This window comes from Camelus dromedarius, chromosome 10 (genome assembly GCF_036321535.1).
Source record: "Camelus dromedarius isolate mCamDro1 chromosome 10, mCamDro1.pat, whole genome shotgun sequence".
Lineage (NCBI taxonomy): Eukaryota > Metazoa > Chordata > Mammalia > Artiodactyla > Camelidae > Camelus > Camelus dromedarius.
Genome location: NC_087445.1, coordinates 46,915,453 through 46,938,274, shown reverse-complemented (window position 1 = coordinate 46,938,274; position 22,822 = coordinate 46,915,453). Strand labels below are relative to the sequence as shown.

At 43.6% G+C, this 22,822-nt stretch overlaps 1 protein-coding gene across 1 annotated transcript; it reads right to left on the bottom strand.

Annotated features, from left to right (window-relative positions):
• Window positions 1-20,538: 20,538 nt before the first annotated feature.
• Window positions 20,539-22,822, bottom strand: SPAAR (small regulatory polypeptide of amino acid response). The gene is made up of 2 exons (XM_064490868.1): window positions 22,590-22,822; window positions 20,539-22,051 (listed from the first exon to the last, which is right to left on the bottom strand). The coding sequence occupies exon 2, from the start codon at window positions 21,709-21,711 to the stop codon at window positions 21,484-21,486; it is 228 nt and encodes a 75-aa protein (XP_064346938.1). The 5' UTR covers window positions 21,712-22,051; window positions 22,590-22,822; the 3' UTR covers window positions 20,539-21,483.

Below are 22,822 nucleotides of genomic sequence, written 5' to 3'. Positions count from 1 at the left end.
GGCCATGGGCAATGCCCTGGCTACGGTAAGGTCCCAAAAGATGTAGCAGCAGAGGAATTTTACTCCTCTGTACCAGGAGGTCCTGGAGACAAGCACCAGGGTGTTGGGGCAGGAAAGGAAAGAAACACTGTGGTAGCTAAGTCAGGTTGGGTGATTCCTGGCCACAGAAGGGCAAGGCTGTGGCTTCCATGTCAGGGTTGCTGGAAGAGCCCAAGGTCTCTGGCCCTGAGCAGGGGATGCCCCAGGCTTTACTAGCCTTGGCAGCTTGGGGCCTGTTAAAGGACTCACAACTGGCTGAGGTCTCACATCCTAATTCACAAGAGATGACTACCGCACTTGCCCCACTCTCAGGATGCAGCAACCTAAAGTGTGCCAGCAGCAGGGCAGCTAGCATCCAGACAGAACAACAAACAGGACCTAGAGAAACAAGTCTCCTAACGTAAGTGAACTGCAAGAGGAACAAAAACATGCCAAGAGTATTCCAGGAGCTTTAAGTCCAGCACATAAAGTCTTTCTGATAAGATGGCAAATTAAACACTTGTACAGAATGAAGTTGGCCAAGAAAAAACACAGTATGATGCAACTTGAGGAGAATGCAAGGTCAGAGGAAGGTTTTGAGGGAAAGAGAGGGGAAGTGAATAAGAGGACATGAAAGTGTTCAGAGAAGGAAATGCCAGGATTCGAATCCAACTCCAACACCCTATGCCTTTCAGCTCCAGCAGCACTTACCTCGGCTTCCAGTGGGGCCCAGAGATGGGTAAGAACGAGCACAGACCCAGCCGGGGGAAGCAAGCAAGCAGGTACAGGAGAATTCTCCTGTTCTTTCTCCCGGTGAGGGGACACACACCCTGTGTCCCACAAGTATAGCTGAAAGAAAACACAGGAGGGATTTTAGGCCCTGGGCCCTAGCAAAAAGGCTAGATGTCGCAGTTTCGTCTGCAGTTTCAGCTTCTCACCAGGCCTCACAAGGACTTAGCTCACTGCTTGTTCTAGGAAACAAGTGTAGTTGGGTTGGGGTTACCAAGTGTAAGATGCCTATAAAGAGATTCCTGACCTGTCCCTGCTCAGCTCCACACCTACCCCACATGACAGTTCAGTAAGGACTTGCATTAAGGCCTGGAAAGGTTATACCACTTTTCAGACAGTGACTCCTTTTATTTATTCATCTATTTTATTTTTTTCAGAATGACAACGTTTTCACCCAATGACATATGCTACAAGAAGGACTATTGTGACTTTATTGTTTCAGGCACAGACACACTCACCAACTTATTACTCAGCACAGCAGCTTCTAGTTGGACAATATCATACAGAAAAAATAGGAACTGTCTGCCACATATACTGCCAAGCAATAGGAATGAAGAGGCAGTATCTCCTGTGACTTTTTAGTGGGCTGTACACATGGACTTTTTTTTAAATTGAAGTATAGTTGATTTACAATGTTGTGTTAGTTTCTGGTGTACAGCAGAGTGATTCAGTTATTCATATATATGTACTTCTTCATTATACGTTATTACAAGCTACTGAATATAGGTCCCCATGCTATACTTTAGGACCTTGCTGTTTATCTATTCTGTATATAGTGGTTTGTATCTGCTAATCCCAAACTCCTCACTTATCCCTTCCCACTCCCCTATCCCCTTTGGTAACCATAAGTGTGTTTTCCATGTCTGTGAGTCCTTTTGTTTTGTAAATAAGTTCATTTGTGTCATTTTTTTTAGATTCCACATATATGTAATATCATATGGTATTTGTCTTTCTCTGCCTAACTTATTTCACCTAGTATGATAATCTCCAGGTCCACCCCTGTTGCTGCAAATGGCATATTTCATTATTTTTTATGGCTGAGTAGTATTCCATTGTGTGCATGCATGCGTGTGGTGTGTGTGTATGTGTGCATACACACCACAACTTCTTTATCCAATCATCTGTTGATGGACATTTAGGTTACTTCCATGTCTTGGCTATTGTTAATAGCACATCCACTATTTTTTACATGTTTTGAAGAACTTGTGGATTTATTTTTTTTGCCCTAGAAGTATTTCCTGTGCTATGATTTTATTTATAGCACAGTTTAATCACAAGATTATCATGAACTCCCAAAATGTTGAATTACTTTTGAAGAAAATAGAGCAGAAAGCAGACTGCACCTTCCAAAGAACCCCTTCTCCACCAGCCCCTCCCACTATCCTCCCTTGGAAAGTACTGTAAACTTCATTATATTACATTTCACATATAAACTCCGTTTACTTCCTAATTGCCATTTGTTACATACTTGTTTTCATTGTTTAATTAATATATTTTTCTATCTGTGAATACTGTTTAGGGTATCTTGGGTCAGGATGAAATGTATTCTAATTTTTCCCGTTAAAATCAATAGAAAACGTTTTCTATCCATTGACTTTCTTCCCCTCAGCAGCAAAGTTTTTAGGAATGAACTGACATTTTAAGCCAAGGATAAAGGTACTTTTGGGATTAGCAATGCTCTCTGCAGAGTAAAAATGGAGTCACGTTGCCTCACAGAGCTTATGGCTGTTATCTTCAGAACCAACTGGCCATGGAATGCTCAGATTAAACACTGTTTCTAGATGTGTCTGTGAGAGTGTTTCCCAATGAGGTTAACGTTTGAATCGGTGAATTTACAGTACACTGCCCTTTCCCAATGTGAGTGGGCATCACTCAATCTGTTGAGGGCCTGAATAGAACAAAAGGTGGAGGAAGGAGGAATTCACCAGGATATCCCATCTCGTCTTCTCCTACCTCAGACTCAGATTTACATTATCACCTTCCCTGGTTCTCAGGCCTTTTGGTCTCAGACTGAGTCTCCAGTATCTACAGACAGCAGATTGGGGACTTCCCAGACTCCCTAATTGTTATGAGCCAATTCCTCATAATAAACAAACAAATAAGTATCTCCCATTGGCTCTGTTTCTCTGGAGAATACTGACTAATTGGAGCTAGAATACTGATAGGGAGCAAAGGGCCTATACCAGCTGTCCTACAGGAAAGGTTTCTCGAAGCTGTCATGCTACAATTCTGCTTGCAACCCACTGGCCATAACTTGGCCATGCGGCCATAGTTAATTGCAGGAGATGCTGAGAAATACAGCCTTAATTCTGGGCAAACATGTGACCTAGTTAAAAATTGAAGATTCTTTGATTGTGGAAGAAGGGACAACCAGATATCAGGGAACAAGAAAATAACACACCCACCAGTGCCATGACGACCACCATGACAAGAACTGGAAACGCCCACACGAGAACACAAGGCAAGGCAATTGGCTCCATCATCCCCAGAACAAGGACATTATGGCGGAAGCCTCCCAAAAAAGTCCACAGCCCGTCTGGGGCTGGAACTGTCTCGACCGGTCATCTTGGCTGACATCTAGGTGCACCCACTCAAGTGCTTTTCTTTCCTTTTCTCTTTTGAGCAACAAAGCAGCCATTTCATCCCTCTGCCTCTGCTGCGAATTCTTTCACAGCCAGCAGCCAGGAGCCACACTTTGGTGGGTCTCCTAATTTAGGGGTCTCTCTCTCCTCTAACAAAACCACTTTGGAGCAGAACTGATATCCCCAGTAGCGAAACACTTCACTGTTCTACTTCACCAACTCTTGTAAATAGTCCTCAAAGTGCACAGCTGAATCTTCTGGCAGAAAATACCAAGTCTCAAGACACAGCTGGGCCTGATGATTTAATTAAACCAATTTCACCAAACTCAAGGACATACAAGGGGGCTGCAGGAACCATCAAGAGGTGTTCAAAGCTGGTTCACCATCCATTTGAAAATACTGAGAATTCATAACATTTTGACTCATCCACAGGTGTTAAGTGTCTATAATTAATGACCCATAGGTTTTGCTGAAGGGTCCTACTCTACCCAGATTTACAATTCAGATTTAGTTTTAATAGTCCACAGCTCTCAAGTACCTCATGGGTCTCTCACAAATACTTATCTCTAAGGGAACACAAAGTTCTCACCAGAAGTCTCAAGTGACTTCACCTTTCTGGACTGAAACAGGTATACTTGGGGGCCAACTTCTGTTTCTGCTGGTTAATCACAGGCTTCAGCATCTGAGTAACAAGCACTTGGAAAGTGCTGTGCTATTCAAAGCTCCCCTGAGGCTGGCTACACCTTGGGATCTGACCTGTGGGATAGGCAGATGCCATATCACAACTGAAGGTGTAAGGAAATAACATTTAATCCACATGCATCTGGATGGGATGACCATGAGAGTTTGTCAGCATGTATGCCACGCTGCTCTACAAGGTGATCCAGGGACCCACTTCTTTCTTTTTGCCCTACTGTCCCCTATATCATTGTCCTCATTCAATTGATCAAAGCTGGTTTGACACTTTATCTCAAACATTCCAGCCCAAAGAAAGGGGACAGAAAGGGCACGGACTGTTTTTACTGAAGGATTTGACCTGGAAGTTGAAAACATCATTTCCACTCAATCCTATGGGCCAGAATTTAGTCACACGACCATACCTAGATGAAAAGAATGGTGGAGAATAGAGTGTCTAGACAGGAAACCAAGTGCTTAGTTAAAATTTAGGGATTTCTATTAGTGAAAGGGAGAGGTGAAAAATGGATATTAAAAATTATTGGTCTCTGCCACAATGACATTTATTTAACGGATGATTGCTAGATCATGGTTAGTGGTTGACAGGATGACTCGGAATGTTTGGGAGAGGGGATTTGATCACTTTTGAGAGGAATTGATTACTTTAGGGTAATTAATTAGGTTTAGGTCTGAGTAGGCTTGAGAAAAGGAAGACCATTGAGTATGTCTGGATTGACAGAGATTATATTTGGTGAGAATGCATTTGTTGATTAGAATAGGAATTTTGACAAGATATGTAACTCCCAGTTTAACATCAAAATGCAAAGACAGGATTCACTTACATTTGGTCATTTCTTGAGAAGTAACATTTTTGTTTGCTAAATACTAAAACTTTGAAGTAAAAATTGGTTATACTTAGCTATTCAAAAAAGTTAAAATGTTCAATTCTCTCTCCTCCTTTTCCTTGTGCATTGTACGTTAACATCAATATTCATACCATTTCAGGTCCATTTGGTCTCTTAAAACCTAGCCACAAGTAGTTCTCAATAGCACCTCTGGGCAGACACCAAAGAAGTACATCTGATCCTAAGTAAAATCTAGTAGCTTGCCAGGATTTTCACCAGTTAGGAATTATAGGAATTTAGCCATAGAATTTGAAAATAAATTGAAGTCTCTTTTTAGCCACTTTTTGTTTTTAGTAGAGACCAAGATCCCATTCATTGCGAAATGTTTTCATAGGCATGAATGCTTGTGTTTGATCCAGGAATAATAAATGATTGACTGTTTGTTACCCAGCGCAGGGTGGGGTGGGATTCCTGGCACTTTTTTTTAAGCAAAGGAAAAAACAACTGGGCAGAAATTTGTTCTTTCAACAGCTTTTTGTGGAAATGTAGATTAGAGAGACTAGGGACTTTTTTCAGCCCTTACTGCAGTAATTACAAATATGGTTACACAAAGCCAATGGGAAGGCTGTTTTAAGTCCACTATAACTTACCTGACTTAGATGTTGCCATTAGGGGCATCAACTAACAAGACATCTTCAGCTTATTAACTTTTTTATTTTAACGAGTTCTGAGTTCAAATATTTTCTTTTTAAATAAAAATATTTGCTTTTGCTAAAGCTAATTTGAAATTCTTGAGTGTTGACTTGAGTATGCACAGAAAAGATCAGTTTTGTTGGAAGTAGCTGGGAAATCACTGTTGGAATTTAAAAACAGCTAATGTGTTATGTCATTACATTTCATTGTAAACTTTTTTACAATACAGAATAATATTTAAAATTCTTCTTAACCAAAACCTTAATGCTAGGCATCACAAAAGAAAAATTTGTCTCATTTAACTGGTCTTAACCAGCAATTCTTAAACCTTTTTGTCGTGAAGAGTAGCAGAAATTAAAAGACTAAAAATATTTTAAGTTGCGAATAGCAGGAAATAAATACTCATATTCTGTTGGCGCTAGTGTAAACTAGGTCAGCTTTTTAACATAAATCTGTAATGTGAGGTAGACATGCAAGACAAGGAGACTGAATAAAGAAAAGAAAATTCAGTCATGCTCTAAGAAAGAAAACTAAGGGGCCTAACGGTCAAAAGTCCGGTTTCACAGGTGGGGTGCCTACGCATTAACAGACTGGCAGCCGAGTTACCAAATTTAGCAAACAGAAATACAGAATGGCCAATTCAGTTGGGATTTCAGACAAACAATGAATACTTCTTTAGTATAAGCATGTCTACACACCTGGAGCGGTGTCCGGTATTTCCGCCCGAAGCATCTGCGCCTGGGAATCTTCGCCGCAAGCATTTCCGCACCGAACATTTTTGCCGCAAACATATTCGCGGCATCGCTAATTGGCCGTAAGGCAATTTTGCCGTAAAAGATAAACTAAGGCACAGTGTGAGTCGGGGGCGTTGAAAAGGACGTAATGAAACGTGAGAAATGAATAACAAAATTAAAGACTTTATTTCAAAATACAAAATATTTTAATACATTTAAAATCTGTGTAGATTCGTGGCAATGCTGCACAAATAACTGATTTTATTTTGTGCGTTGTACCTAAGTGCTTGTCTTCCGAGTCTTTTATTCATAGTATTTTACACTTTTTTTTTTTTTGCTTGTTGATTCATCTTCTTGTTCAGCATCACATTTTTTCTTTTTATAAAATTTCTTCCTTTGTTAAGAGAGGCTTCAGTTTCCAAATTGTAGGATATATTTTGTAACGGAGCTTTGTACTGTATTGTGAAAGTCTCTACACTGTTACTTGTTCTTGGCATATTGTCACACACCCACTGATAGACGTTTCAAAGTTCTGTGGGAGATGTGGGTTCAACCCCATGCCTTGAAGGACCTCGAGGCCTCTTTCCCTTACAACTGGTGTGTTTCAAAGTAAGAAGCCAACTCTTGAGGCAGATCATCATCTGTCAGCTCAATAAAGTCACTCATAATGTCACCAACTGGAAGAAATGCTAACGCATTTCAACTGGTTAAAACCAACCTGTCAAACCCCAAACCGGCAACCCATTATTCCATCTTTCACGGCAAAATTGCCCTACGGCCAAATAGGCAGCGAAAATGCTTGCGGGGAAAATGCTTGCAGCAAAGATATCTACAGCAAAAAAGTTTATGACAGAAGTACCCAGAACCCTTTGGGACATACTTTTGCTTTAGGAAGTATTCATAGTTGGAATTGAAATTTTACTGTCAACCTATGTTTTATCTGGCAGCCCTAATTTAATATAAAACAGGAGGAAGAAGAAAGGAAAGTTTCACCTTGGATTGTTGCTGAAAGTCCTGCCTTGAGTCTCCTTCCTCCCGTCCCCCAAGGAATAGTACTGCCAACCTTTTATCACAGGAATTGCTCAGCTAGTCCCTTTATTTTACCCTTATCCTCAGATCTGTTTTACAATATCCTCCAATATCCGTCATAAATGTTCTCTTTCTTTCTTTTTCATTCATAAGCCTTTTCAATTTCAAGTTGCAATTAACAGCCCCGGGTACATTCCAGAGTCCATCCTCTAACCAATCTCGAAACTAGAAACTGCTAACTTTCCCAAGGGAAGGGCATAAGATGCCAACTCCAAAACAGAGGACACAAATAAATAAAGGGCTAAATCTTTGGGAGGTGCTCAACCCCAAAGATACAATTGTTTCACTACTCTAGTGCTTTTGGAAGGAAGCAAATATCCTGCAACAGACAGGTGGGAAAAGATCCTTTCAAGTACTTGTATATGAAGTTTACCAGGAGCCTGATTAGTTCAAACCCCATTTATCTTGATTGAGGACTAACTTCCCTCTACCACCACTCAGATCTTTCCAGGCTTAAAATGGCCTTACAAATATAAGAAAATATAATCAACTGAAACATTAAAAATTATATAGAAATTTGGACACTGGCGTGATATCTGATGATAGTAAAGAATCATTGTTAAATGTTTAAGGCTGTGATAATAGTATTATGGTTACATTTTTAATAAGAATTCCTATCTTTTAAATACATCCGGGAATGTTGGCAGATTAAGTGGTATTTCTGGAATTAGCTTCCAAAGGTAGAATGTGGAATGGCTGGAAGTATAAATGCAATACCCAAGCTTGTTGAAGCTGGATAATGGGTACCGGGGAGCACAATATACTAGTCTCTGTGCTTTTATATATGTTTGAAATTTGCCATAATAGAATTTTTAAAATTAAAATTATCATATCCATTCAATGGAATATTATTCAGCCTTAAAAAGGAAGAAAATTCTGACACAGGCTACAACATGGATGACATCTGAAGACATGCTAAGTGAAATAAGCCAACCACAAGAAGACAAGTACTGTGTGATTCCGCTTATGTGAGGTATTTAGAGTATCAAAATTCATAGAGACAGAAACTGGTTGCCATGGGATGGGGGTGGGGGAAGTGGGAAGATAGTGTTTAATTGGTAGGGAGTTTCAGTTTGGGAAGATAAGAACAGCTCTGGAGGTGGATGGTGGTAATGGCTGCGTAACAATGTGAAGGTACTTAATGCTACTGAACTATTCCCTCTAAAATGGTAAATGTTATGTTACGTATACTTTACCTTGGTAAAAATCATCTCCATCTAGTTTCATACGTAAAAACTGTAAAAAATGACTTTCATAATGGACAGCACAAATCAAAATGGAAAATAGCAATACAATCTGAATAAGGGGACTAGAAAGTAACTTGTATTATTGAAGAATTAAAAAAAAAACATTCTTTTCACGATGGGAAAAAAATCTATCCTCTCAGTCTCGCCAGATGACAAATTTAAGTGTCCTTCTATCTTTGAATTTACAGAATAAAAAGATCATAATAATAAATAAATAATAATAAATAAATAAAAAGTATCACATGGTTCTAAATTATTGCAAATGGATTAAATGAGCTTTTCTTACAAAAAAAAAAAAGATTATCACAGAAAGCAAGCATTGCCATGAGACAACTTTTACCCTCAGCAGTTAAGTCGAGGTCAACAGTTAAGTGTGACCATTTCCATAAGCCCTTTTCTGCCACAAGACCTGGAATGTGCTTTGTCCAGGTCGCCACACTTCACTCTCCATCACATCACTCAGGTGTCTGCATGAAGGGCACCCCCTCACCTACCTAAGACAGACACACTTCCATAGTTTTCCATCCCCTACTGTTTTGTTCTTCTCCATAAAACTCATTACCACCTGAAAAGTAATCTCTTCATTTGTTTATCTCCTCATTAGAATGTCCACTCCTTGGGGGAAGGGCTTCATCTGCTGTGTTTATTGCTAACACATAGTGCCCAGCCCAGGGCACAGTACAGAGCTTAATACATAATAGTGCTCAATAAATATTTGTTGAATGAATGAATGAATGATTGATGTAGGAAGCTTTCACTGTGAAGAATGCGCATTAGATTCACTTTTGCTTACTGCAAAGAAGGACAAAGGAAATGTCATTCTCTGCAACTTGAACTGCCATTGACAGGGAGTAAACTGTAAGGGCTTTGTAGGGGGTAAACCACCAGGCAAATGGAGATTACCATCATTACATTAATGTGACATTGTGCTAGATGCTCTGTGCTCTGTAAAAATGACAGGACATATTCCCTGCTTATGTGAATGAAGTCATCAGCCAGTTGAGATGCTCCCAGAAGAGCTCACAGATATTCTTGACCAAGAGAAACAGATTGTGGCAGGTAAATTTCTAAGAATATTGGAGACTTTTATTCAAAGAAAGCTTTGGGGAAAATAATCATTTCAATTTTAAGAATAGAACTTTGAAAATTAATTTTGTTTGCCAAAACATGAAAACGACCTAAATGTCCATTAACAGATAACTGAATAAAGAAGATGTGGTATGTTTATACAATGGAATACTACTCAGCCATTAAAAAAATCAAATAATGCCATTTGCAGAAACATGGATAGACTGGGAGATCATCGTACTAAGTGAAGTAAGCCAGAAAGAGAAAGAAAAATACCATATGATATCACTTATATGTGGAATCTAGAAAAAAAAGACACAAACTTATTTATAAAACAGAAACAGACTTACAGACACGGAAAACAAACATATCGTTACCAGGGAGAAAAGAGGGTGGGAAGGGGTAAAATGGGAGTTCAAGATTTGCAGATACTAACTACTGTATATAAAACAGATAAATAACAAATTTATACTGTATAGCCAAGGCAACTAATTCAATATCTTGTAATAACCTATAATGAAAAAGAATATGAAAAGGAATATATATGCATACATATGACTGAAACATTATACTGTACTCTAGAAATTAACACAACATTGCAAATTGACTATACTTTAATTTAAAAAAATTTTAATAAATAAAAGCCAAAAAGAAAATTAACTTTGTCTTCAAACACTAATAAAAATTAAATATTTATCAAAAAGTAGCTCTATATAGAAAAATGAATATTTTGTCAATAAAGTTTTATTTACTGTGAAGCAAGTAGATCCCATTTCTGGTTTCTCCTTATTTGCACCAAATCACCAAGCTGCTGTAAGTACACAGGGTGGCATCTAGTGGCCATTCTAATAAACTACAGCTCCTTGAAAGCTCAAGTTAGAGAGCCAGCCAGAGAGCCATCTTGCCGGTTTCCAGACTTCCAAATTTCACAGACATACAATTTATTTCTAATGGAGACTTATCTGGAGACTTGTCAAGATTGTATTTTGTCACGTTAGGATGTTAAATAACAACAATAATAAATACCATCTACTAGCTAACAACAAGCTAGAAAGAACATAATGTCAGAATAAAGGAAATGTTCTTTACATTGCAAATATTTAGCATTGTAAAAAATGGATCACATTGTCTTTTCTTTCCTCAGTAGGAAAATGAAACCTGGAAAACTTTATGGACAGGTACCAATGTACAGACTGGTAATTGGGAACGGCTGCTCAGTTGATGAATTCTTTCTACAATGTCCTCTGCTTAAGGACTCCCAGCAGTGGAGAGGTGCTCCCCCACCACTGCTACCTCCTTCCAGCCCTGCATGGTAGGAGGTTTTTCCTTAAGTAAGGGTAAAATTGGCAGCCTCCACCCATAGGTCCTGATTTTGGCCTAGGGGGCAAGAGTCTCCCTGAAGTAGCCTAAACCGTTTTTATTTTCATGTGTGAAAGCGTCTCTCAGATCCCCAGTGCCCACCTCCCATAAACCTCTTCCCTAGGCTGAATCCCCCATTCCTTCAGTCAGTACTACACTCAGCTGGCAGAGCAATAAAGTACATTCTATGCCTTCCAAGAATCTGGTTGCTACAAAGTTAAGATTACAGATATTCGTGAAAAGATCCTGTGAAAGATTACAAATCTGAAAACGTCTTTCCCTAGGCTAGCCAATTCAGAGCAGTACAGAAGTTTACTTATTCACCAACCTTGGCAGACAAGCAGCAGGCACCCAGGGGGCTACAGTCTCTTATATCACAAATTATATCATTTGTACCTTTAAGTAAAATCTCCTCCACCATGCCTTTTGCGTCACTGAATAATGCTGAGTTGTTTCTTTGATCACACTCCATTCTAAGTTTCTTGCTAGTGGCCTATTCTTTCAGTAGGAACACATGGGTTAATCTGCCACTTAATTTGTTTTAGCTGTGAGTGATTTAAAAACCACAACCTCACACCAACAGTGGTGAATAAGATGGTGTATCTCTCTTTGGTGTGCCTGGAAATAGGCATTCTAGGGCTGGATGGTGCCCCCTGCAAAGTCAGGAGGCCAAGTTCCTTCTATCTTGTTCCACCATGCATGGTTTCCATTCCCAAGGTTACTCTATGGTCCAATGTGGCTTCTGTAGTTCCAGCCATTATATCCACATTCTGGCCAGACAGAAGGAGGAAAGGCAAAGAATAGTACTCCCTCCCTCTTTAAGAACATTTCCCTAACATTGTCCCCCACTTCTGGTGGCCATTCCTAGCTCCAAGGGAGGCTGTGTTGTTCTAATAATAAGGAAGAAGGGGAAACTGAGGTTGGGAGCCAACTAGCTAGTGCCATATGTATAAGCGCAGACATAAGGTCAAATGATGACTAATCAGTCCCAGGGCTCAGCCTCTCTGGAAAGTCGCTAAGCTTAACACCAAACTATAGGACTCCACACCGAAAATTCCCTAAAATAAGATCAGTGACCAGTGGGCAAAATTGAGACCAATGAAAACGTATCCAGTAGAATCACGATCATTCAAGCAAATAGGTTGTTTTAACCCAGATCTTCTGGATAAGTGTTTCCATGCAGGAATTCCTTCCCAGATAGAGACGTTATGTATTTCCAAAGTCCAAATCCTAATAAAAATAAATTGAGGAATCTAGAAACCTGGGGAAAGTATTCTCCTCTGAGCACTGAAACTTAATGATCAATATAGCAATGTCACTAGTTCAAAGGAATCCACTGATACCAAATTTAAAGTAAGAGAAGAAAACTTTAAGGCATGTTTGGAAAATTGAGGTCGACAGTTCCTGAATAGAATGGGAGCAGGAAGGAGAGAAGTGGTCACAATCTAATCAGTCTTGCCTGTAGCTGTTGCCACCTTATAAGCAGTGGTGTCCTACAGCTGGCTTGCAAAGGAGAGAGAGACAGAGAGAGAGTGAACCAGCTAGTTACGCACATCTCTTTCTGACTCTCAGTGGCATCACATCAGTAGCTTGAAATTGACCACAGTGGAAATATTTACACCTCCCCTCAGAAATTGGCAAAAACTACATATCAGGACTTTTCCTGCCCCAGAGAGTCGGTATACCAGCACATACTAGTCATAAGTGAGTGTCTGTGTCCTGGTCTATTTCTAACGGTAAGTCATTTTTACAAATAAAATAAATATTAGTAAGTTCATACACATGGAATCCTATGAGTGGTGTCAGAAAAAATAACAAACTTTGGAAGCAAAATAAGTCCTTATATTGGCAATTGCAATAAGTGATTCTGTGTAGTGCTATTAAATTTGCTGGTGGGTCTGAACGTTAATGTTATTTGAAAACTTCCCAATAATGATTGCTGCCATTTCCAAGTGTTTGAGTATTCACCACAGGCTATAGTTCTCTGTAAATATTCAACAGAAGCGATGCAAAGAGAAGATGTGATTGTTGTTGTAGAACACTCCAACGTGAAATCAGAAACTGCTCTAAAATCTGAATTGGCCAGGCACATGAAAAAATGCTCAATATCGCTAACTATCAGAGAAATGCAAATCAAAACTAATAAGGTATCATCTCACACCAGTCAGAATGGCCATCATTCAAAAGTCCACAAACAATTAATGCTGGAGAGGGTGTGGAGAAAAGGGAACCCTCCTGCACTGCTGGTGGGAATGTAGTTTGGTGCAGCCATTATGGAAAACAGTATGAAGAGTCCTCAGAAAACTAAAACTAGATTTACCATATAATCCAGCAATACCACTCCCGGGCATATATTCAGAGGGAACTCAAATTTGAAGACACATGCACCCTAATGTTCATAGCAGCACTATATATAATAGTCAAGACACAGAAACAACCTAAATGTCCATTGACAGATGACTGGACAAAGAGGATGTGATATGTATATACATATATGTATATGTATATTTTATACACACACACACACACACACACACACACACACACACACAATGGAATACTACTCAGCCATAAAAAAGAATCAAATAATGCCATTTGCAGCAACATGGATAAATCTGGAGATCATCATTTTTAGTGAAGTCAGCCAGAAAAAAGAAAGGAAAATACCATATATCACTTATATATGGAATCTAAAAAAAAAAGATAAATGAACTTATTTATAAAACAGAAACAGACTCACAGAAATAGTAAACAAACTCACGGTTATGGAAAGGGGAAGAGGATAGGAAGGGGTAAATTGGGAGTTCCAGATTTGCAAATATTAACTACTATATATAAGAGATTAAAAAACAAATTTCTTCTGCATAGCACAGGGAACTATATTTATATCTTGTAGTAATCTATAATGAAAAAGAACATGAAAATGAATGTATGTATGTATATGTATGACTGAAACACTATGCTATACACTAGAAATTGATACATCATAAACTGAGTATACTTCAATTTAAATAAATAAATAACAAATAATCTGAATTGGCAAGAGCAATTTTTTTTGAAACCCACGGGCTGGATTTATTTGCTCTCTATTCATTTTCAGATCCCACCATCTCCACAAATTTCAGTTAAGTAAGGACAACCCGACAGGGGTCTCTAATCAGTCCAGGTGGCAGTAGCCAACAGCAAGAGCAATATTAAAGTCAATGGCAAAATCAAGACTAGGGCAAGCAGACCTCCCCTCCCCAAAAAAGTTTTCATTAAAAAAGGAAATGAGTGTTTGTGAAGCAACATGTACCCTAACGCCCAACTTGAAGATATTTGGGACACACCCTTAGCTCAGCCAACATCAATGCAAAATGAAAGTTTTCCACGTCTGGAATATTTGTCACATAGTAAAGATTAAGACTATCAGATGGAGCAATTCTTTGTGTTTTTCAAGTTCATTTTTAAATGACAACTTTTTAACATCAAATATTTGTGGTATTCTCTTTCAATTTTTAAGTGATTTTCACTTGGCATTTATTTGGGGTTAATGTTCCCTTCGTTTTAACATTTTCTATATACAATGTCTATATCAGGTACAGATCATTTTGAAATAATCTTGTCACAATATATTGGTTCATAATAATAGTAAACTATAAACTGTATTACTTACTGAAAACTTCTGAGACTTTTAACATCATACTATCACAGAAAATTGTTCACTGTTTATTATTGTGATCAATCCTTATTTAAAACCATGTAAGCAAGTGTTATGAAAAGTACAGAATAATTGATGATTTCAGGAATTCTCAAGAAAGTCAGTTCCCCTCTTGGAACCTCAGATCAGCCACCTGTAAAAGGCCAGGAGGGCCAGGAGAACTCCATTTCCCACTCACAGGATTCATGCTGCTTCGTTCCCCCGCTAAGCTCATGCAGGAAGAGGGATCAGTTTTGTTCATCTGTGTTCAGTGTTCCTGCTAAGTGGAGCTTTGGCATTCCTCAGCCCAGGAAGCTCTTTTTGCAAATAACCAGTCATGGTAAAGTTTGCTTTTCTGAACCTTTGTACCATCTCTTTTAAAAATTATTACATGGAATAAAAAGCAACATATGCTTGTTAAAATAAATTTAAACAATGCGAAGTATATAAAGTAAACGATGTTTCTGTTTACTTTATATACTTCTATCCCCAGTGGTAATCATAGCCTTCCAGACTTCTCTTTATGTTTATACAAACACATATACATATGTGTCTGAACGGGGGACCTGGGTTCAGGATCCATGAGCTGTCTCAGGAGGCAGAGGTGGGTGAGAGTTCACCCAAGCCTCCCCCTCAGGATAGGCTGAGTCCCAGCACACCCTCTCCACCCTCCCCAACCCATCTAAACACACCCCCTCAGGCCCGGAAGTTCCTGCAGTCACCCTCACACCCAGATCCCAGTGTTTTCTGGAAACTTAGCAACCACCCCCCAACTCCTCAGCCTTATCTACCTCAGCCATGTGAATTAGTCAGAATGTGTGTGTATTTGTGTGTGTGTGTGTGTATTTGTGTGTGTGTCTGTCTGTCTGTCCTGAGACTTTGTCACCATTTCTTTGTGTTTGTGATTTTGTATCTTTTTCTCAGATTGGAGTTAGTTCATTTTGTAACTTAGAAAAATAAATAATAATAAATAACAAACAGTGAATAATTTTCTGTTCTTTTCCTTTGTTAGTTTCTTGCTTTTTCTTATCTAAAAGCAAGCCATTTATTACAGGAAGGACAGATAGACAAAAAGGGAAAACATGAAACACATAAACAGCTTCACCCCCCCAGAGACAATCACCGGTTAGCACCAGGGCGTGTAGCTCTCCGCACCTTCTACGCATCTAAGCGAATTTTAACAAAGATAGAATTTTACCATAGGGCACATTTATAGTTCTCCAATTTTCTCTACTTTTTACTTACTAATTTATGATAAATGCCCTTTCATGGTAATAAGTTGAAATTTACCTCATTGTTTTTAAGCCTGCCTGGTGTCCGATGTTATGTCTGCTAAAATTTGCCTGACCAGCCTCCCTCTGATTGGCCTACTTCTGACTTTCACTGTTAGAAATGCACTGGAGGAATGCATCTGTTTGTGTGTGTGTGTGTGTGTGTGTGTGTGTGTGTGTGTGTGTGTGTGTGTGTGTGTGTGTGTGTCAGTGACTGTCTTTTCAAGTGTCATGTCCTGAGGGGAGCTGGGACTAGCGCACAACAGCCCTTTTCTACTCCTTGGAACAAGTGGTTTCCTTTAAGGAAGGAACATGTTCCGGAAAACATGTTATTTCAGGGCCTCCCTGATTCCAGGATCCAGCCTGTCCCAGAGAGAAACTCCAGGCTGGTTGCAGGGCCAGGAGTGTGGAGGAAGAGCAGGGCAGGGGGTGGGAGTGTCCTGACAGCTGGGTTTCCAGGATCTTCCCTCTATCACACATCCTCTAGACAAGGGGACAGGATTCTCCCCTCCTCCATACCAGGGAAACTGAGACCCAGCTAGTGAGTGGGGGGCGGGGGGGCAGGGCAGGGCTAGGGCAGAGCAGAGATGAACAGAGCAGGGTTCTCCCTGCCCTTTGTCCTGGGGTGGAGCTGGGAGGGAAGTGGGATGTGGGCCAGGAGAGACACAGTCCATACCTGTGCAGGTGCGAAGGCTTAGGGAGGCCTTGGCAGACCAGCTCAGGGCTGAGGTCTGTTAACCCAGAAGTCCAGCCCTGGGCAGATGTAATCTGGGATGAGGCTTCGTGGGCTGCCCATTCAAACTGTATATGGCAAGGACTCCTTTCTTCTTCAAAGACAGATCTGAGGGGGGCTCATGTGAACAAGGCTATTACTCAGGGAAACCCAGGGCAAATCAGATCCCCGGAACTCCAGCTTTCCCTTCATCCTGAAGATGTGAAATGGGCCAGCTGAGAGTTTGCTGCAGACCCCACTCAGGAAAGGGCAGGTTAGCTTTGCACCTGCAAGTTCCAGCAGCGCTGGGAGGCACCGGCCCAGAGTGCCCCACAGCGACGGGTTAGGTCCCTCAGGTGTAAAACAGATGATGGGGTTGCTGTGAGCATGGACTAGTTGATACACAGAAAACACAGTGCCCGCTCCATAGTAGGAGCCCAGGAAATAGGAACCAGCATTAGTAGAATGAATAGAGATAATGCTGCATTTGGAGACTGGGAAGCCGGGGTTCAAGTGTGGCTCCCCCCAGATTTCCAAGTGACCTTGAGCAGCCCCTTCCCTCACTGCCACCAGGTAAACACTCCCGGCTTTGCCAGCCTCCTGGTACCAGCCCTAGTCTCTGACCTTATATTGCCACCTCCTTCCCTTGGGACAGAGGGGCTCCCTGCTGGCCTGTTACAGAGACCCTCCCTCTTCTTACACAATGGGCTGCACTGGGCCGAATGGCAGGAGCACTTCAGGCCAACACTCCACAATGTATGCACACGCGTGCGGCGTGCGCGCGCGCGCACACACACACACACACACACACACACACGGAAGAAAAGTAGGACTGTAGCGCTGCTCACCCCTTCTCTGGGTCATCGTTGCAGGCGCCCCTTAACCCCAGCCTCCCATCATCTCTGAGCAGATGCTCCTGCTTCACGGAGAAAACAATCTGGCACGAGGCCCTCATCTCGCTCCTCCCCCCACACACGACATGAGCATTTACCTCTATCCTCAAACATCTTTCCAGCAGCATCCCCCCACACCCCGCCATCCAGGCCTGGCCCCTCGGACCGCTCCCTGTGCTCCAGCTCCCAGCACCCCCCTCCCTGGCTCTCTTCCTTGTTGGTGCGCTATCCGTGTCTCCCTCTGCGATCCTTTTACTTTGGGCCTCACACACACACTCAGCCTCCCCTTCTTAAAAGAACTTATTGTTAGTTCTTGAAAGACTAATAATAAACTCTCCTTCAAGGCACCCTCTCTGACCACAATACATGTTCCTTCTTCCCTTCAAATTATCTTCAGCTGTGATCTCCTGCTGACTCAGCTTCCACTGACTACACCACCCCAGCACAAGCACACACACCCACACACACACACACATACCCTACTCTACTCCCTTCACTCAAGCTATTCTCACCAAGGTCATTGTTAACTGCTATGTTGCAAAATCAAAGGCTTCTTCTCCGAGCTCACCTTCTCCGGTCCCCCTAATGCTTTCAACCAGTTGACCCTGCCTCTCTGAGAACCACTCTCTCCCTCATAGGGTTGCCAAATAAAATACAGGACACCCAGTTAAATTTGAACCTCAGATAGACAACAAGAAATGCTCTAGTATAAGTATGTCCCAAATATTGCATACTAAAAATTAGTTATTGCCTGAAATTAAAATTGACCAGATGTCCTGTATTTGTATTTGCTAAATCTGGCAGCCCTACTTCCCACTTCTCTGCCCCTCTTGCTCTCCACCTTCCCGTCCCTTGTCTAGCTGTCCCTCCTCGGCCCCTCCCTTTTGTCAGCCTGCTCCAGGACTCTAGCCTTGATTGCCTGCCCTTCTCAAACTCCCTGCTCTCCTGGGACTGCCTTGTCCTCGCCCTCGCCCTCAGCTTCGCCTCCACATGGGGCTAGCCACCCCCTTAGTCTCCAAGGACCTTCTCTCCAGCTCCTAATGCAGAAGTGACCACTCCCCTGTAGCCACAGCAGATTGCAATGCTGGTGTGTGTGTGTGCACGCTTGGAAAGACTGCACCTGTCCTGCCTGACAATCAAGGCTGTCTCTTTGTTGCCTTCATCTTCTGTTGCTCAGAAACATGTTGGCCAAATGTGGCAAGAAGGGGTTCCCCCAGAAGCTGGCTGTGGTCTAGCCTCATCTCCTCATGCCCACTCTGGCTGAACCGCATACTCCCTGCCCCACACGTTCTCTGAACTTCCAGCTCCCTCTGTCTGGACACACTACCCTCAACTAAGCTTGTCGAAGGGCCCTCTTTTCTTCAAGTCCAGCTCAAAGGCCACCTCCTCCCAGGTTTCCCTGAGTCTCTCAGCTCTCCCTCCTCTGAGCACCTGTGTTATTTGCACTCTTGTCCAGGTGACTAAATTGGGAGTTCATCATGTGCTGGGACCAGGTCTGGTTGACTCCCACGTTCCCTGGGGGGTGTGGGGGCCAGGTACACAGTCAGTGCTCAGCCATGTTTATTGACTGGAGGAGAGAATGACTGAATGAGTGCATGAGTGATGGAACCAATGAGTGAGCAGATGAGGAAGTAAGGCTCAGTGAATAGATGGAGTGGGTAGATGGACAGACGGACAGACAGATGGCCGGATGGTTGGATGGATGTGTAAATGAGTGGGTGGTGAGCCAGTGAGCAACTGAAGAGCCCTGAGGGCTTCATAGAGTGCCTGCCACCTGCAGAGGGAGGCTGCCCCCCACTATTGCTTTGTTTTCAGAGCTGTGTGAGTCCAGCCTACAGACTCTCCCTCTACAGACCCAGGGAGGGTTGTGACCACACTGTACAGAGGCAAAGTCCTGGGCCTGGGGTCCTGAGACTTGGGTCCAGCTGAAGGTGCTCGTCCTGCAGCAAAGCTAACCCTGCTGGATGACAGAGAGGGGCTGAGGCTCGTACTTTTCTCCCCTCCCACATCTTGCACCTCTGTCTCCACCCACCTGGAGGTCCTGCGGCCAGGTATTTCTTTGTGCCCGGACAGGCTCACCCACCTCTGAATGGTCTGGGCGCCTCAGAGATCAGGCCCCTGCTGAGTTCCTGTGGAGGTGCACAGACCAGACCCCTCAGGGAAGAACTTCAGGTTGCAGGGCTGCTTTGCCTGAGTCAAACTCTGGTTAGGGGAGGGGGAGGGAAGAGCAAAGGTGGGGGAGGGTGATACTAAGGGCCTGTGTCATGTTTTGCATAAATTTGCATAATTCCCTCTGTCTAATCCTGCTTCCTCCTCCTTACTCTTACTGATGTTGATCTTATAAACATCTCACACCCCATATTCTGTCTGGGTTTCACCTTCAGAGAACACGATCTGAACAGTTCATTCTGCTCAGTCTCCAGGTCATTCCCTGCAGCTGGTGGCCCTTCACATGCATCTATAAAGGCCCTACTTGGGGGCTCCAGGGTCCAGAGTGACCAGAACATGGTCCCCAGGAGCTCCTGTCCCTGGGCTGTGCTGCTCCCTTCCCTGTGCTCAGCCCCCTCCACCTCTCTCCATCATCCTGACCCTCTCCCTGGCCCCTTACCCTGCTGCATCTCTGCAGCCCCAAGCCTCTCTCTCTGAGAGTCCCTCCTGTGGCAGCCACATGGCCAGGGTGGCCAGACCTCCTCTCAGGGTCAGTCCTGCCCCTCCTTCAACAGGCAGATTCTGGAAGAGTCATCCCTTCAGGGCTGGACTGAGACAGGAGTCAGGAGACTCAGAATTCTGCACCCTTCAAACTATACTCTAAATATGGCACGGCATTTACTTCATGGGTTCAGAGAAAACAGATTTTCTATAAACAAAAACTGAACATATCTTTATTTGTGCTGCAGACAAGAGTTTTGTTACATGCTGTCAACTTAACATAATGTTTTAACTTATTCAGAATTAGCTTTCAGTTCAGGATTTTTCTATCATTCCTGAGTGAGGCAAATCACTCACATTCTCTAAGAATAGAAGTGACCTATAAGAACACAGTAACAAAGTCTCGTTCAAAATATGTTTCAAATTCTTCTTTCTGGCCTTCCTGTTAATAAAACGTCTCGTACATTCTGTGACTTTTTTTCCTCTTTGGTTTCCTTTTGTGGTTTCCCAACTCTGGTTCTCAGGAGGTCCATAAAAGGATATGCATTTTCAATTATAAAATAAATCACCAGTTCCCAGGACGCAGCCCTCTGGCTTCAGAATTTCAGGGCTGATTTCAGGTACCAGGTAGGGGGGCAGATCTCAGGGCTGGGCTCCCTAGGATGTGCTCGTTGGTGCAAGTGGCAAAGTAGCTCACTGGGGGAACAGATAAGGAGCGGTTTGTAGAACTGTCCACTTGAGGGAGCTGCTTCCTCTGGTGGCAATAGAACCACTTTCACAGGCATCCTGGGATAACTTGAGTTCTCCAACACTCTGCTCATGATAAAGCCCAGTGATATTTCAGTTCACCATGTAGATCAGAAGAGCTGGCCCACCACGCTGCCCAACACTGCTGGGTCACTCACTCTCCGGACCTCTCCTTAGCTCCATCCTGTGGGTAGAGTCCAGCTGAGCTCTCAGGGGTCAGAGCTGACTCCCACCTGGTCTCATCACTGTGCGTCTCCCAGGCTGGAGGGCAGGGCAAGCCAGAATGGGATGGGACGGGAAGTTTGCTGGACAAAGGCAGGGAAGGACAGGAATGCCACGCTTGGAGGAGTAGGTCACCAGGGAAGGGAAGGCTTGCTGTGGGGGCAGGTGAGTCTGACCCACTAGCAGAGCAAATTCTGGGGGCCGTTAGGCCTCACATGAAGGTCCAGAAGTCCCGGGCACCTGCCACTGGCTGGGCGTGGCAACTTGGCCCCGTGAAGAGAGAAGCCTCCTGGCGAAACGTGGCCACTGTAAAGCTGCGGCCCGGGCCCCCCTGAAGATCCTGGGCCCTCGAGTCACAGCTGAAGCAACAAAGGACGCAGGTGATGGCCACGGTGACCACGAATAGCACGGCCACCACTCCGATCACTGCGGATTCCATGGCCCCACGTGGCAGCTGACCCCCTGAGCAACCTGGGGTGTATCTTGGAGGCTTAGCTCCCCATCCGAAGTGGGGTGGGAGTCTCTTGGTGACGGCAAGTACCCTTGCTCCTCTGGCCGCTCTCCCTGTGGTCTTCTAAGAAGACACTGGTCTGAGGCCTTGGCTCGTGCCCCCGCTGGATCGCTGGGCACCCCCCATGGCCCTATCGGACCTCAGAGTCTCTGTCACCGTTTTCTAAGCCTCAGGCCAGGCTTCCAAGAGCTGCGGGCAACTCCGCTGGCAGCTCTGGAAGAAGTGCTGTCCTGAGAGACGTGAGCTCAAGACTCTGGACGCGGAGGAGCTGGAAGGAGAGGGCAGAAGACTTTGCTCAGAGGGAGCCTCGCTAACCCGGCCCTCCGGTGACGCCTCCGGATTTCAAGAGAGTTCATCGCTCAGACAAAAGACAAAATACTCCCCCTCCTGTGGATCCGGGATGAGCCCAGGCTCCTCCCCAGGAGGAATAGTGGGCCAGTCCTGGGATCAGCCTATCTGCTCCTCCCGAGGCCCTGGCCCAGGGCTGGGGGCAGGGACGAAGTTGGGGGCAGGGCGCAGGGACAAAGGTGGGGAGAGGCAGTGGCAGCTCTGGGCAGACACGGGGAGCACTGCTAGGTCACCACAGGTGCCCGTTTCACTTGGCCTCCTTTTCTGCACGGGGTGGGAGACCCTGTTTCGATGGGGTAGGTCGTGCTCTGGGCGGGATATCTGAGCCCTTTCAGTGACTGATGCAGGCTCCTTAGTTCCGAGGTTCCCGAGAAGCCCTCCTCTGCACCAGCCCCCAGCCCACCCCACTCCAACCCCCCCCCCCTTGCTGCCCACTGCTCACAGATGTGAAAACTTACCCCAGGCTCCCTGAGGGACAGCTCAGCTGTATATCACGCCGTGGCCAGGAGTCAGGCCTTGGCATGTTCATCCCTGGGTGCTGCAGCCTTGGGCCTGCCTGGGACGAGGCTCTGAGCTGTCTAAGCGGCTGTGACACTTCCTGAATTCCTTCCTCCAATTGTGAGTGAGGGCCCAGGACCCGCACAGCTGCTGGACCCCTTGGTGTCTGTACTCACGCCACCCCACCCCACCC

Excerpts from the sequence above, each read along its gene's own strand:
- SPAAR (XM_064490868.1), bottom strand. The coding sequence starts at position 21,711 with ATGGAATCCGCAGTGATCGGAGTGGTGGCCGTGCTATTCGTGGTCACC.